Source organism: Pelophylax lessonae (genome assembly GCF_965119305.1).
Source record: "Pelophylax lessonae genome assembly, chromosome: 6".
Taxonomy (NCBI): domain Eukaryota; kingdom Metazoa; phylum Chordata; class Amphibia; order Anura; family Ranidae; genus Pelophylax; species Pelophylax lessonae.
Genome location: NC_138773.1, coordinates 124333953 through 124351222, shown reverse-complemented (window position 1 = coordinate 124351222; position 17270 = coordinate 124333953). Strand labels below are relative to the sequence as shown.

The 17270-nt window shown below is 47.7% G+C and overlaps 1 protein-coding gene across 1 annotated transcript in view; it reads left to right on the top strand.

Annotated features, from left to right (window-relative positions):
• LOC309558183 (BOS complex subunit NOMO3-like) overlaps positions 1-17270 on the top strand; it is a 236509-nt gene that overhangs the window by 134626 nt on the left and 84613 nt on the right. The window contains exon 22 of the mRNA XM_082261194.1: positions 9774-9900. Within this exon, the coding sequence (XP_082117320.1) occupies positions 9774-9900 (127 nt within the window). The remainder of the gene's footprint in view (positions 1-9773; positions 9901-17270) is intronic.

The window sequence follows — 17270 nt, the reverse complement described above, 5'->3', positions numbered from 1 at the left end:
CTCCTGTTTTTTTTTTCAGTGAGATCTACAATCAAATGCCGGACTGGGCGATAATCTAGATCCAGTGGTCACCCCAGTCTGGCCAGTGAGCACACTCAGACCTCAGCTCTACGCTAGGTCAGCCACGACATAGCCCCACTGGACGGGGGCTGGCCTTCGAGTTAAATGCCTCGCAAGGTCCCATACGACAGGGTCACGGCCTGAGTCGCTGCATTCCTCCTGGCTGACAGCCCCCCATTTAGATGGTGAGGGGTTCTGTCTGGAGCGGTGCCCATCTGGTTCCTGGTATGGTGAGTAGCTGACCCCCCCTCTCTGGGAGAGGCAGCGCTGTCTAGCCACGCTAAAGGTGCAAAGCACCAGTCTGCAGCTGCATGCTCGACAACTTCCAATCCGATCGCTGGCTTTTCCACCCGTGTGACTGAAGTGACACCGACTCCCAGCTGCGGTGCATCCATCTCATTCACTGAAAAACAAGGGACCATTTTGAGTGCTGTATCCAGAAACGAAAACCCTAACTGCAGAGGTACTGTGGGGGCTAAAGGTGGCTAATTCGCACTATTCGTAGTGAAGACAGAGGCCAGCTTTTTCAGACTATGTTCCCAGACAGCAAGATAGCGGCCAGCTTTGCATGCGGCGAACGCAAGTGCTCATAATTATGCACTCTTGGACTGGCTCCTTATTTTAAGAAACTGACTTTGGCAGATGTATTGAAGCAAAGCGTCGGTTATGCTCTTTGATGAGAGCCTCAATCACTATTTACAGTCTAAACAGTAAGACATTCATGTCAGGCTATGGAATGGGTCCGAATATGTAGGTCACGAATGTTTAATTGAAGTCATGGAAAAGTCATGGAATTTTATTGGTAAAAATGTGTACGAACCCTGATCAGGAGTGGGGGCACATCTTGTTGGCTTCTGGACCCGTGGACTTTCCTGGTACAAGATAAGTGGGTCCGCGAAGTCGTTCGGTCCGGCTACAAAATCGAGTTTCACTCTATTCCCCCCGCAAAGTTCTTTTCTTCCAACTTGCGCCTGTCCCTGGACCGTTTACAGGGTCTGTTTGGGGCTGTACAAGACCTGTGGCTTCAACGGATGATTGTCCCAGTTCCGACTTAGGAACATTTTCAGGGTTTTTACTCAAACCCGTTTACAGTTCCCAGAAATGAAGTCAAGGTGCGTCCAATCCTGGACCTCAAGGCGCTGAACTGCTTTGTGCGAGTGCAGAAGTTCAGGATAAAGTCGATTCGCACGCTGGTGGCATCCCTGCATTAGGGGGATTTTCTTGCCTCTATCGACATCAAGGATGCTTCCCTTCACATTCCATGTGCCGGTCACCAGCACTCCCTCCACTTTGCCGTGGGAGAGGAGCATTGTCAGTTTGTGGCATTACCCTTTGGTGTCTCTTCTCTGGTCTTCACAAAAGTGTTTATCTCCTGTGCTAGCGTTTTTACGCCAATGGGGGATTGCGGTACTGGGCTACTTGGACGACCTTCTGTGAGCGGAGTCCCCTTTTTGTTCTGGTGGAAAACCTGGAAATCGCCATACTCTGAGGGAGTTCCCCTGGATTCTGAATTTTCAGAAGTCTGGTCTGGTTCCGTCCACAAAGCTGGACTCTCTGGGGTCTGACTCTGGACTCGGCCTTAGCCAGAGTGCTTTTTTCCTCTGGACAAACTCCATAAATTGCAGGCTGCAATTAGTCTCCTGCTGTCCAGCAGATGGTCGATCCTGGACTTGCATGCGGGTGCTGGGCCTGATGGTGTCTACCTTCGAGGTGGTTCCGTTTGCACAGTTCCATATGAGGTCCCTGCAAAGGGAGATTCTGGCCAAATGGGACAAGACTCCGCAGTCTCTAACAATCAGATCGGGCTGAGCCGGGGAACAAAGGAGTTCCTGATATGGTGGCTTTGTTCTCCTGCACTTTGGCTGGGCAAATCCTTCCTCCCCTTGTAATCATCAATGTCTTGGAGCTCCAAGCAATCAGGCTGTGCCTGGATCATTGCACAGATCGTCTTCAGGAATGTCCAGTGCGCTTTCAGTCGGACAATGCCACGGCTGTGGCTTATGTCAATTACCAAGGGGACATAAAAAGTGTCCTGGCAGCTCGGGGGGTAGCCGGCATTATAAGGCGGGCAGAACGGTTCGTCCAGCCCTCTCCGCCATATACATTCCCGAGGTGGAAAACTGGCAAGCAGATTACCTTAGTCGGCAGGCGTTGGTCCCTTCATCGGGAGGTGTTTCATCAGTTGTGTCTCCGGTGGGGCATCCCCGAGGTGGATCTCTTAGCGTCTCGCCTCAAAAGAAAGGTGCAGAGGTTCGTTGCTCGGTCACAGGATCCTCTGGCAAATGCCCCAGACGCACTGGTGGCCCTGTGGGGTCAGTATCATCTGATTTACACCTTCTCTCCTCTCAAGCTTCTGCCAAGACTTCTAGGCAGGATTGAGGCATAATGGATTCTAGTCATCTTAGTAGCTCTATACTGGCCTCGCCGGGCTTGGTACGCCAATCTGGTGCGGCTGGTCGCCGACGCTCCTTGGAAGATTCCTCTCAGGGAGGATGTTCTCTCCCCAGGACCAATCTTCCATCTTGCTTTACAGTCGCTGGCTTTGATGGCTTGGCTGTTGAATGCCAGGTGCTCATGGATAGAGGTTTATCTGACACAGTGATTCCAATGCTGTAAAAAACTAAGAAATCTACTTCTAGGAAGATCTACCACAGTACGTGGAAGACTTGCATTGTGTGGTGTAGGTCTCTTGGGGTTAATCCCTGCTCCTTCTGGGTGGCCTGAATATTAACCTTCCTCCAACGGGGGGGGGGGTGATGAACAGAAATGGGCCTCGAGTACCACCAAGGGCACGGTATCGGCTTTGGTGGTCTTTTTCCAACGACCTTTGGCCTCACACTCCCTGGTGCGTACCTTTCTTCAGGGTGTCTGATATTTGGTTCCTTCAGTGCGGACTCCGTTGCCGCCCTGGGATCTTTATGTGGTGCTCTCAGCTCTACAGAAGCCTCCCTTTAAAAATATTCAAGAGGTTTCTCTGCTTGTACTGCCCCAGAAGGTGGCCTTTTTTGGTGGCTATCACCTTCGTGCACCAGGTCAAGGGCCAGGTGTCGGCTCTGGCGGGCTTCTTCTAATGACACTCGGCCACACACTTCCTGGGTGTCAGACATTTGGTTCTTCCAGTGCGGTCCCTGTTGCCACCTTGGGACCTCAATTTTGGTGCTTTTGGTCCTCCAGAAGCCTCCTTTTGAGAATCTTCGGGAGATTCCCTTGCTTACACTGTCTCAGAAGGTGGCATTTTTGGTGGCTATCACCTCTGCGCTCTGGGTGTCAGAATTGGTGGCGTCTATCGTGTCATTCATCTTACTTGGAGATTCACAGTGATAAGTTTGTTCTTCACCCCTGTCCATTGTTCCTCCCAAAGGTGGTCTCTGATTTTCATTTGAATGAAGACATTGTGTTGCCTTTCCTTTGTCCCAGGCCAAAACATCCTAAGGAAATTGCCTTGCATGCTTTGGATGTGGTCCGGGCAATTAGGGTGTACCTGGCAGCTAAGGAGTCTTTTAGGAAGTCAAACTCACTATTTGTGCTCACCGATGGACCTCGGAAAGTGTTGCCCCCTTCCTCTGGGACCATTTCCAGATGGATCAGACTGATGGTGGTTTAGGCCTATTGCATCAGGGGTCAGGTTCCTCCCTTCTGTGTCAAGGAGCACTATACTAGGGCGCTCTGTGTCTCCTGGGCTTTCCGTCATCAAGCTTCAGTGATGCAGGTTTGCAAGGAGGCCACCTGGTCGTTGGTGTACACTTTTACAAAATTTTTATAAAGTGGATGTATTGGCATCTGCGAATGCTTCTTTTGGCTGCAAGGTTTTACTGGCTGCGGTTTAGAGGACCTGGTCCTCCTTTTGAGGGTGTATTTTTTTTTTTTTTTTTTTCAGGTGAGCTCCAGTTGTTTATGGTTGAGCTCCATGTTACCCGGTTGGCTATGGTTAGCCTTGGGAATTTTTTCTGCTTTTTTTCCCCACCCCTCACGTTTAACACTACTTTTGGACGTCTCAGTGGTAAGAAGAATCAGGGGCTGTGTCAGTCAATGAACAAAAGAGAAAATGGGATTTTTGACTTATCGTAAAATCCATTTCTCTGATGTTCATTGGCGGACACAGCACCCACACTTCTGTGGAGTTGGCTTTCTTCTGATACTGCTTGTAACAAAACTGAGTGCCTATAGCTGAGTGGGTGGATACCTGTCAAGGTCTTACCTTGCCTTCCTGTTGGCAGCCATCTTGGACATGTGCAGACTGTTGTCTTTTATATACTGTTTGCATCATCACTTGCCTGCAGCCTGGGTGTTCCTCAGTGATGATGTTGTACACCTGACTATATATATATCACCTCTTGGCTTGCAGTCCTTTGCCCTTGTGTTTGTGCTTCCAGGTGCATCACTTCTTCACATCACAGGTGCAGTCTTCTGTTCTCCATGTTCCTCTGTTCTCCTCCTGACCTGGCTTGGCTGACGACTTTCCTGGCTCTCGATTCTGCATCAGCAGAGGACCTGGCATCCGCAGACTTACCCTCCTCTGGACTCGACCCTGGCTTAGATGACTACCCGCTTCTAGACCCCAATCCCTGCTTGAATGGCTTCCTGCTCTGGTCTTGACCCCGGCTATGATTTCTTTCCTGATTTCGCTCCTCACTCTCGCTGTGTGTTTATTGTTGCTCCAATGAACTGCTTTGTTTTACTTGCATCTTTGTGTGGTCTGGTTTCCTGGCACCCTGACAATACACAAGGACCATGAATCCTGACGATGCGGGTGCTCCTCCGCTCCCCATGCTGGTTTCCAGGCTCGATCAACAAAATCCCCTTTTGGGTCGCTTCGCTCAGGCGTTGCAGACCTTGCTTGAACACACAGCACACCTTGCTCCTGGTGCTGCTAGGCCGCTGGTTCCTCCTGCTGCAGCTCCTGTTGCCACTCCTGCAGCTGGAGTCCGTGTTATCAGAGGGGTGACTGGTTCAGCCCCCCTCCTGCAGCGCTATGGGGGTGAACCGAGTCAGTGTCGTGGCTTTCTAAACCAAGTGGGCATTTATTTTGAGATGGTTCCTCAGGCGTTTCCTCTGATGGGTCAAAATTGGGCTTCCTAAACTCGTTGCTCTCAGACAAGGCCTTGGCCTGGGCGAATCCCTTATGGGAGAATGATAATCCTGTAATACTCTATAACCCGAGTTTTGTTGCCTCCTTCCATAGGATATTCGATGTGCCTGCTCGCTCTGCCCTGTCCATTCAACAGGGTATATGAACCATTGCTGAGTATGCCATCGAATTTCATACCCTGGCAGCAGAGGTAGGCTTGAATATCGATGCTCTGGTGGCTGTCTTCTCTCATAATCTCTCTGATGCATTAAAGGACAAGATTGCGGCCAAGGATCTCTGACGAGCTTGAGGCTTTCATTTCTTTCCTGATTTGGATCGATTGCCGACTCAGGGAGAGACCATCGTTTCCTCAGGTTTAGGGAGAGATCATCGAATAAGGAGCAGCCTCCTACCAGATTGGCTCCAATGTTTTCTTCCCCACCCATTCCTCCCTCACCTCCCATGCCTCCTGGGGATGGTGCATCTGGCTGTGAAACCTGCAGCTGGGGTTCACTTGCCTTTCTTGAGGATGAGCGGGCCTTTAGGAGAAGGAGAGAGGGCTGGTGCCTGTATTGCGGCCTTGGTGTGCATTTTCTGAAACTTTGTCCTTCTCTTCCAGGAAACGCTCGCACCTAAGGTCCTGTCGGGGCCGGTCCTGGGTGGAATTTCCTTGTCCTGGTTTCCCGTAAAGATAAATCACTAATCAGAGTTTTCCTCTCCTGGGCAGCAGGTTCGGTGGTTACTCAGGAGTTGGTCAACTCCGGTGCTGGCGATTACTTTATTGATAGCACGTTTCCTGCTGCAAATTCCTTACCCTTGCAGCCCCGTGTTTCTCCACTAGTCATAGAGGCAATTGATGGCAGACCCCTGCAACCGGCACAGGTTGACATGGCAATAGTGACTGTTCGCAGGGAGTCGACCGGTTTCCAGATTATATCGTCCCCACGCTACTGTTGTTTTGGGGGTACCCTTGGTTTCAGAAACACAATCCGACCTTTGATTGGCTGTTGGTCGAGATCCTCTCTTGGTCTCCACAGTGTGGCCCTGTTTGTATCCATGGGCCTGTTAAGGTACTTTGTACCTCCTCGGATTCAGTGTTGCCTACTGAATACTGTGAGTTTCAAGATGTATTTGACAAGGTGCGCACTTCTCCAGCGGGTGCCATTTTTTTTCTCAGTAGAGAAGGGGGGTGAGTTGAGACCCTGCATTGATTATAGGGGCCTCAATCGCATCACAGTCAACAATGCAAACCCGATTCCGTTCATTACAGAACTGTTTGACCGCCTTAAGGGAGCAATGGTCTTTACCAAGCTTGGCCTAAGGGCAGCGTCTAACCTCATGAGGATCAAAGAGGGCGATGAGTTGGGAGGCCGCGTTTAATACTAGAACCGGTCAATACCATTATCTAGTGATGCCCTTTGGCTTGTGCAGTGCGCCCGCTGTGTTCCAGGAGTTAATCAATGATGTCTTTCGTGATCTGTTGCAGCAATGGGTCCTGAGGGTCCTTAAAGAACTCAGCCAGGTGATAACCAGATCATTGTTCTTAATCTTTATGGATAGTCTGACGGGAATGGTGCCAGCTGATTGGAAAAAAGCCAACGTGGTACCGATATTTAAAAAATGGCCAAGATATATCCCAGGGAACTATAGGCCGGTGAGCCTAACATCAGTAGTCCTGCACGATTTTGGAGGGGAAAAGGGACTATATACAAAACTTTTGTAATGAAAACGTTATTAGGAAAAATCAGCATGGATTCATGAAAAATCGTTCTAGACCAATCTATTAACCTTCTGTGAAGAAGTAAGTGTCCATATAGATAAAGGCAGGCCTGTGGATGTAGTGTATCTGGACTTTGCAAAGGCATTTGACATAGTTCCCCACAAATGCTTATTGTACAAATTAAGGTACATAGTTAGGGACCATAGGGTTGAGTACCTGGATTGAAAACTGGCTCCAGGAGCGAGTCCAGAGGGTGGTGATAAATGAGGAGTCCTCGGATTGGTCGGGTGTGGAAAGTGGGGTCTCCCAAGGATATGTCCTGGGACCAATTCTGTTTTATTTATTCATAAACGACCTAGAGGTGGGGATATCCAGCACAATCTCTGTATTTGCGGATGATACTAAGCTAAGCAGGCCAATATCTTCTATGCAGGATGTGGTAACCTTACAAGCAGACCTGAACAAAATAATGGGGTGGGCAACTAAATGGCAGATGAGGTTTAATGTTAAAAAAATGTAAGGTAATGCACTTGGGTGTAAGAAACACGAACGCAAGTTACTCACTAGGTGGTGATCCTCTGGGTGAATCTAAGATGGAAAAGGACCCGGGGGTCATAGTGGACAACAGGCTTGACAATGGCATGCAATGCCAAGCCGCTGCAAGTAAAGCTAACAGAATACTGGCATTTATTAAAAAAGGGGATTCACTCCAGAGATAAAGCGATTATTCTCCCACTCTACAAGACTCTGGTCAGGCCACATCTTGAATATGGCATCCAGTCCTCAGAAAGGATATGCTGGAACAGGAGAGTGTCCAGAGAAGGGCAAAAAAGCTAATTAGAGGAATGGTGGACCTCCGCTATGAGGAAAGACTACACGCATTGAAGTTATTCTCTCTGGAGAAGAGAAGCTTGAGAGGGGATATGATATCAATGTACAAATACTGTACTAGTGACCTTACCACAGGGAACAAACTTTTCAGAGAACGGGAATTCAATAAGACACGGGGCCACTCACTAAAACTAGAAGAAAAGCGGTTTAACCTTAAACTGCGTAAGGGGTTCTTTACTGACAGAGCGGTAAGGATGTGGAATTCTCTTCCACAGGCAGTGGTATCAGCAGGGAGCATGGATTTGTTTCAAAAAGCGATTAGCTGGGTACCTTTAAAGACCACATACAGGGGTATACAATGTACGGACACACACACACACACACACACACACACACACACACACACACACACACACACACACACACACACACACACACCATAGGTTGAACTTAATGGACTGGTGTCTTTTTTTTAACCTCGCTAACTATGTAAAATGGGTGGTAGTCTATTTGGACCACATCTTGATTTACTCGGACACCATTGAATCGCACTACCTGGGTGTTAGACAGGTGCTTCAACAGTTGCGTGAGAATGGGCTTTCCTGTAAGCTTGAGAAATGTGAATTCCACCTGTCTCAGGTTGCCTTCTTGGGCTACATCATTTCTGCTGAAGGGTTCTCCATGGACCCTCAGAAGGTTTCGGATGTTCTACAAAGGCCTCGCCCTAGTGGTCCCCGTTCCATTCAGCTTTTCCTTGGGTTCGCCAACTACTATCGGAAATTTATCAGGAACTTTTCCTCTTTGGCCAAACCTATCTCCGATCTGACCAAGAAGGGCAGCGATCCCCACAATTGGACGCCTGCTGCCATCCAAGCTTTCAAGGTCCTCAAGTCTGCTTTCGCTTCGGCTCCCATCAGTCCTGGTTTGCCCTTTGTCTTAGAGGTGGATGCGTCTGAGAAGGGAGTATGTGCCTTTCTTTCTCACCGTCGGATACCTGATGGACCCTTACTTCCTTGAGGGTTCTACTCGAAGAAGCTGGCTCCAGCTGAATGCAATTACGAGATTGGAGACAGAGAGCTCTTGGCCATTATCCTGTCTCTCAAGGAGTGGAGACACTTGCTCAAAGGTTCTGTGGTTCCAGTTCTCATTCTCACTGATCTTAGGAATCTGATGTATCTCTGAGGCCAAGAGGCTTACACTCCGTCAGGCCTGATGGGCCCTATTTTTGTCTCGTTTTAACTATGTGGTCTCCTATTTGCCTGGCTCCAAGAATGTTAAAGCTGATGCCTTGTCTTGGCAGTATTCTGAGTTGTCCAATGAGGACTCTGTGCCAACACGGGTCATACCTTCGGATCATATTCTAGCTGCCATCCGTACCAACTTAACCTCTCCTCTTGGGGAACAGATCTTGGCTGTCCAACCTGATGCTCCCACAGAGAGACCTGCTGGCAAATGTTTTGTAATAATGTCCTCTTACAGAGTCAGTGTAGAACAAGGCATGGGGAGTCAGTAATGGATAAATGACTGTAGCTATCCATGCTGGGAGACTATGGAACACCTCCCGTCCCTGGCCTATAAGACCTGGTGGGATATAGTGAGTGTTAATTTTATCAACGAAAACATTATCGTCAATTTTCATCAGTGACATTTTTACAGTGACAAAAACTACACCACATTTTCATTCCACTGAAAAACTATGAAGAAAATCATTTTAATTTTTTTTTACTCCAGGAGCATGAGTTTGAAAATTCTAGAGAAATACCTAAATAATGCATTACAATTGAACTAAGCCCATTCGATTTTAGTTGACCAAAATGTGCTGGAGATTTTAGTTGACTAAAACGAGAACAATTGCAGATGACTAAAATGGGGCTAAAACAAAAACAATTGCATATAACTTAAATGGGGTTAAAATTAAAACAATTGCAGATGACTAATCAAAAATTGGTGCCAAAACACTGGATATAGAAGAGGAAAATATAATTGAATCAACAAAGCAAACATGAAATAGCCAGATCAGGTCCTGTTAAGTGCATACTAGTACTATGTCATTTTATATTAGTATATCTATTGAAGTGTATGCTCTGTCCACAGTGTTGGTCCCTTACACAGTGATTTGGAGTATACCATTTCTGCTCAAAAGGAAGGTTTCGTTTTGACTGCTGTTGATGGAACAATTGGGGACTTCAATGCATTTGCACTTGCAGGAGTCACTTTTGAGGTAAGTCATTGTGAATCCGCTTACTTTTATGGAATTTGTATAGGATTTCTTTTTTAGAAAGTTTGTTCCTTTGTTACATTTTATTGCATTTAACCCTTTTTGCTTCAAGAGCAATTTTTCACGTACCTGTTAAAATGCACATTTTGGGCTTTAAATCCTGACCATGGGTTATATCTTGCAAGTATCAGGTGAGGACAGGGGAAAACAGAGGTGTTAGGACAGCCCCCCTTTCGCTCCCAGCAATTCTTTGTTTTTGCCGGAGTCCTGAGTTGGGATGACTCCTGTCTATGGAAAGCGGCTTTCTTGCTTACAATTCCAATCATATTGTCATCAACCTCACTGTGACAAAAGGATCGCAGCTTCCACATCAGTCCCCTTTCTGCAGCGCCTCAAGAAACTTTACCCGGACCCTGCCACATTGAAGATGCGGGATTAGCCTGAAATGTTTCCTCCTGGACTGGATTCTGATTGGCACTCACCTTCAGTACAGCAGTACAACTTGTGTATTGCCTGCACGGTCTTCATTGCACATTGAAGGCATAATTTGCTTGATGTAAGGCAGGAAAGTTTCATTCCAGGAAGTTCTTGTTGGGACAAATCCTGGCCTTTCTACAAATTGGCTTTGATCAGCATTTGGTCTTAAGTTCCATCAAGGGTCAGATCTTGACACTTGAAATCTTATTCCAAAGACTGCTAGCTGCCCATCTCTTGAATTCCTGGGATTTTTGTACTTTTTGTGAAATCCATTTTTTGGAGTGACACAGGATCTCATGCCCCACCGCCCCCCACCCCCTCAGGATCTATGTACTGAATTTCCTTAAAAATGGGGCACGCAAGGGCTCCCAATCATGACTTATGTCACTGGGCCGAGGCTGCTGGTCTCACTGAATTATGGAAGTGGAAACATCCTGCAGACAGGTGTTGTTGTTTGTCTCCAGTACACACCTCCTCGTCCAGAATAGATTTGGTATTCGCCAATGAGGCCTCACTGCCTATGGTGATTGAGGCTACATATCCTCCTGGGGGTGTATCGGATCATACCCCATTGCAAATTATTTTACAGATTGGGCCTCAAAGGTCTAAAGGGCTCCTGCATTTGTCACCTGGTTGGGTGGGGGAGTCTGCAGTGAGTGTTAAAACAACACATTGATTCATTCTTGCAATCCAATGAGGGTTCGGTTACTGGTCAAATAGAATGGGATGCCTTTAAGGCTCCCACCAGAGGAATGTACATATCGGCCATTAAGGCAGCAAGGGTGGAACATAACCATACCATAACCCTGCAGGATGGAGAACAGGAACGTGCACATGCGCATGCTGATGTGCCTTCCACAGAGTCATTTGCTAATTTACAATATGCTAGGAGGACTTTATACCTCCACTACCAGGACATTGCTCACTGTTCCAAAAATGGGAAGTTGTTAGTATTCTTGACAGCCGAGGCTTCACCTCAGACAGTGTTCCCCCGCTTTCTCTCATGCTTTGGAGAGCTAGTTAGACAGGGAGAACATACTGCAGACGTTGGCTTCCTTTTATTGGAAATTATATTCACCTATAGCATCTTATAATACAGAGGATCCAGGCGCTATCCTTGACACTTTACATTTTTTACTTTGCCGGAAGAGATTAGGGAGGCATTGGATGCTCCTGTTAGAGTAGGAAGTGACCAAAGCAATAGGCTCCTTTCCTAATGGTAAAGCTCCAGGTCCAGATGGATTACCGATTGAGTGGTATAAACAATATGCCGCTATTCTTTCATCCAGATTGCTCTAGTTATATGACTGTTTTCAGATTGTCTCCCTTCCATCTTCTTTTTACTAAGCACATCTAGTGCTGTTGGTCAAGCCAGACAAGGATCCCTTTCAGTGTTATTCCTACAGACCTATATCCCTACTCCATATGGATTCCAAAATACTCACCAAACTGTTAGCTTCCAGACTTTTGCCCTTAGAACACTTAATTTCCCCTGATCAGACGAGGGTTTATGCCCAAAAAAGCCACAGACATTAACTTGCATAGGGTTTTTACTCACACGCAGTTAGGATCCGATATTTCTAGTGGAGGCATATTGGTTTTTCTAGATCTAGAGAAAGCTTTTGACTCTGTGGACTGACAGTACATGAAATTAGTGTTGGAAACCTACAGGTTTGGCATTCGGTTTAGACAATGGATTGATATCTGACCTGTACCATAGCCCTACTGCGGGCATTAAAATAAATGGTTTGTTATCTGAATCCTTTCCGGTGAGCAGGGGTACCCGAAAAGGCTGTCCCAGGTCTCCTGGTCTCTCTTCCCTTTTAATTGAACCCCTGGCAGTAGCCCTGTGAGCCTCTTCAGAGGTGCAGGGTATTAAAGTAGGAAACCTGATAGAAAAGACAACTCTATACATGGACGATCTGGTCCTATTTTTGCACGATTTTGATGCATCCCTATCGGCAGCTTTGTCCATCTTAAAGTCCTTTGCTGTATTCTCTGGTTTGAAAGTGAACTTGAATAAATCCCAGATTCTTCCATTTAAAATACCTTCTCCTTACATAGTTACATAGTGAGGCTGAAAAAAGACACAAGTCCATCCAGTTCAACCTATGATGTGTGTGTGTGTGTGTTTGCTTTTAACCGAACATTGTATACCCCTGTATGTTGTGGTCTTTAAGGTGTCCATCCAATAGTTTTTTGTAACTATCAATGCTCCCCGCTGATACGACTGCTTGCGGAAGAGAATTCCACATCCTTACCGCTCTTACAGTGAAGAACCCCTTACGCACTTTAAGGTTAAACCGCCTTTCCTCAAGTTTTAGTGAGTGGCCACGTGTCTTATTGTATCTCCTTTCTCTGAACAGTTTGTTCCTTATGCTAGGGTCGCCAATACAGTATTTGTACATTGATATCATATCCCCCCCTCAATCGTCTCTTCTCCAGAGAGAATAGGTTCAGTGCTTGTAGTCTTTCCTCATAGCTGATGTCCTCCATTCCCCTAATTATTTTTGTTGCCCTTCTCTGGACTTTCTCCAGTTCCAGCACATCCTTCCTGAGGACCGGTGCCCAGAACTGGACAGCAAACTCCAGATGTGGCCGGACCAGAGTCTTGTAGAGTGGAAGAATAATCTCTTTATTTCTGGAGTGAATCCCCTTTTTTATACAACCCAGTATTCTGTTGGCTTTGCTTGCGGCGGCTTGGCATTGCATGCCACTGCCAAGCCTGTTGTCTACCAGTACCCCCAGGTCCCTTTCCATCCTAGACTCACCCAGAGGTTCCCCCCCTAGTGAGTAGCTTGCTTTCTGGTTTCTGGCCCCCAAGTGCATTACTTTACATTTTTCTACATTAAATCTCATCTGCCTTGTAGTTGCCCACCCCGTTATTTTGTTCAGGTCTGCTTGCAAGATTTCCACATCCTGCATAGAAGATATTGGCATGCCTAATTTAGTATCATCTGCAAATACTGACATTGTACTAGATATCCCCTCCTCTAGATCATTTATGAATAAATTAAACAGGATTGGTCCCAGGACAGAACCCTGGGGGACCCCACTTTCCACACCCACACAATCCGAGTACTCCCCATTAATCACCACCCTCTGTACTCTCCCCTGGAGCCAGTTCTCTATCCAGGTACTCACCTTATGGTCCATACCTATCTTCCTTAGTTTGTACAGTAAACGTTTGTGGGAAACGGTGTCAAAGGCCTTTGCAATGTCCAGATACACCACATCCACAGGCTTACCTTTATCTAAGTGGCAGCTCACTTCATCGTAGAAGGTTAATAGATTGGTTTGGCATGAACGATTTTTCATGAATCCATGCTGATTACTACTTACAAGACTTTAGTAATGAAAACGGTATTATATGTGGTCCCTTATCATCCCCTCCAAAATTTTGCAGACTACTGATGTTAGGCTGACCGGCCTATAGTTACCCGGGATATATCTCGGCCCCTTTTTAAATATTGGTACCACGTTGGCTTTTTTCCAATCAGCTGGCACCATACCCGTCTGTAAACTATCCTTAAAGATCAAGAATAATGGTCTGGCAATCACCTGGCTGAGCTCATTAAGAACCCTTGGGTGCAAGCCATCCGGTCCCGGGGATTTATTTATGTTAAGTTTCTCTAGTTTAGCTCTAAGTCTATCCTCTGTTAGCCATGGCGGCACTTCCTGAGGTGTATTATTTAGTTCGGCCTTACAAGCGGGGTTCGTGTAGCCCCCCGATTCCTTTGTGAAGACTGAAGAAAAGAAATTATTTAACACTTCCGCCTTTTCTCTGTCCTCAGTGGCCATAATTCCTTTGTCATCTTTTATGGGGCCAATGTGTTCTGGCCTCGCTTTCTTACTGTTTATATACTTAAAGAACTTCTTGGGGTTCTTTTTACTCTCCTCCGCTATATGTCTCTCGTGTTCTATTTTAGCCGCCCTGATTTCGTCTTTACATTTCTTATTACACTCTTTGTAGTGCTTAAATGCTGCCAATGACCCCTCAGTCTTGTATTTTTTGAAGGCCTTTTCTTTAGCTCTAATATACATTTTTATGTTGGAGTTTAGCCACCCAGGGTTTAGTTTTGCTCTTTTAAATTTATTTCCCTGTGGAATGCACTGGCCCACCCCCTTGTATGGTATGCTCTTGAAGCACTCCCATTTTTCCTCCGTGTTCTTTGTTCCCAGGGTTCTATTCCATTTGATATTTTCTAGCAGCGAGCACAGTTTAGGGAAATTGGCTCTTTTGAAATTCAGTGTCCTTATATTACCCTTGTGTTTCCTATTACTGTAATTAATACTGAAACCAATTGACCTATGGTCACTGTTCCCTAAGTTGTCCCGTATTTCTATATCCGTGAGCAGGTTTGTATTGTTGGTAATCAGTAGGTCAAGTACCGCATCTTTTCTGGTCGGTGCATTCACCATCTGACCCATGAAATTGTCCTGCAAAACATTTAGGAACTGCCTAGCCTTGGCTGAGTGTGCGGTTCCTTCTGCCCAGTCTATATCAGGATAATTAAAGTCCCCCATTATAATGACATTTCCCATCCTTGCTGCCAATCCTATCTGTAACATGAGGTCCGCCTCACCCTCCTCCCTCTGGTTGGGGGGCCTATAGCATACACCCAATATTACCTTCCCCACCGTGCCTTTCCTTTGAAGCTCTACCCATAGGGATTCTGCCTCGTCCATAGCTCCATTATTAATATCATCCCTCATATGTTGAACTGGATGGACTGATGTCTTTTTTCAACCTCACTAACTATGTAACTATGTAACTATATTTACCTGTATACTGTTCTTAATATACAAACATACCCCTCCCCCTTTTTTACCCTCTCTATCTCTGCGATAAAGGGAATACCCCTGAATGGTCGCCATCCAGTCATGAGAGCTGTCAAACCAAGTCTCAGTTATCCCCACAAAATCTAAGTCCTCCTCAAACATCAGCAGCTCCAGCTCTCCCATCTTGTTGGCCAGGCTTCTGGCATTGGTATACAAGCCTCGTAATTTTGATGTTTTTAGGCTGCTCTCTTGATTTTTCCCCGTACCCACCCTGGGTATAGGAGCTCCGAACACCCTACCGCTAATGCCCCCATTTCTGCCCTCTGAAACTTGCTTTCCACTGGATAATTCTACATCTGTACCCTCCCCCCCATTCCCTAGTTTAAAAGCCCCTCTAACTTTTTGGCCATCCTCGCACCCAGTACGGCTGCACCCACCCCATTTAGGTGCAATCCGTCCCTACCAAAGAGCCGGTGACCGACTGAGAAGTCGGCCCAGTTCTCCAGGAACCCGAAACCCTCCTTACTACACCAGCTCCTCAGCCACTCGTTAACTTCCCTAATCTCCCGCTGCCTCTCTGGTGTGGCTCGAGGTACAGGTAGTATTTCGGAAAATACTACCTTGGAGGTCCTAGTCCTCAACTTAGCGCCTAAGTCCCTGAAATCGTTTAGGACTCTCCGTCTTCCTCTGCCTATGTCATTGGTACCCACGTGTACCATGACAGCTGGGTCTTCCCCAGCCCTACCCAATAATCTGTTCACCCGATCCGCGATGTGCCGAACCCGAGCGCCCGGCAAACAACAGACTGTTCGGCGCACACGGTCTTGGTCACAGATTACACTGTCTGCCCTTCTAATAATTGAGTCCCCTACCACCAGCACCTGTCTTTCCTTTCCCTTTCTCCCGGCCTCACTGGAGGAGTTTTTCCCCTGGCAGCTAGGGGCGTCGCTCTGCTCCAGCAATGCTGGTCCCTGACTGGTTTCCCCAACATCACACAACGGGGCGTATCTATTGGGGTGCTCCAGCCCAGGATCAGCCTCCTTGCCTTGTCCCCTTCTACCCCTCCTAACTGTCACCCCTCTACTCTGCTCTGATGCCTGCACCTCCAATACTCCGCCCACCTCTGTGCAGGCCCCTGTCTGCACCTGACTGGTACGATCCTGGCTCTCCTCCGGTATGGACATTCGTCTCAGTGTTGCCAGCTGCTTCCCTAGATTCAGGACCTGAGCTTCCAGGGAAGCAACGTGCTTACATTTTGCGCATTTGTATTCGCCCTCGATCGCATGACCGAGGAACGCATACATATCACAAGATGTACACCGAGTCGCATCTCCACACCCGCCGGGCATTGTACCTACTATCTAATCTAATGGGGATTCAGCGATTTAAGTCTATCCTATGTGGCTATTTCCTGGCTTCCTAACGCTACCTTCTCACCCTCTGGTATTCCGCTCCACTCACTTGACACCGGTCAGTCACACAACACTCACAATCTCACAGTCCGGTCAGACGCACAACACCAAGTCGCACAGCCCGGTCAGACGCACAACACTGAGTCGCACAGCCCGGTCAGACGCACAACACTGAGTCGCACAGCCCGGTTAGATGCTCAACACTGAGTCGCACAGCCCGGTCAGACGCTCAACACTGAGTCGCACAGCCCGGTCAGACGCTCAACACTGAGTCGCACAGCCCGGTCAGACGCTCAACACTGAGTCGCACAGCCCGGTCAGACGCACAACACTGAGTCGCACAGCCCGGTCAGACGCACAACACTGAGTCGCACAGCCCGGTCAGACGCACAACACTGAGTCGCACAGCCCGGTCAGACGCACAACACTGAGTCGCACAGCCCGGTCAGACGCACAACACTGAGTCGCACAGCCCGGTCAGACGCACAACACTGAGTCGCACAGCCCGGTCAGACGCACAACACCGAGTCGCACAGCCCGGTCAGACGCACAACACCGAGTCGCACAGCCCGTTCAGACGCACAACACCGAGTCGCACAGCCCGTTCAGACGCACAACACCGAGTCGCACAGCCCGGTCAGACGCACAACACCGAGTCGCACAGCCCGGTCAGACGCACAACACCGAGTCGCACAGCCCGGT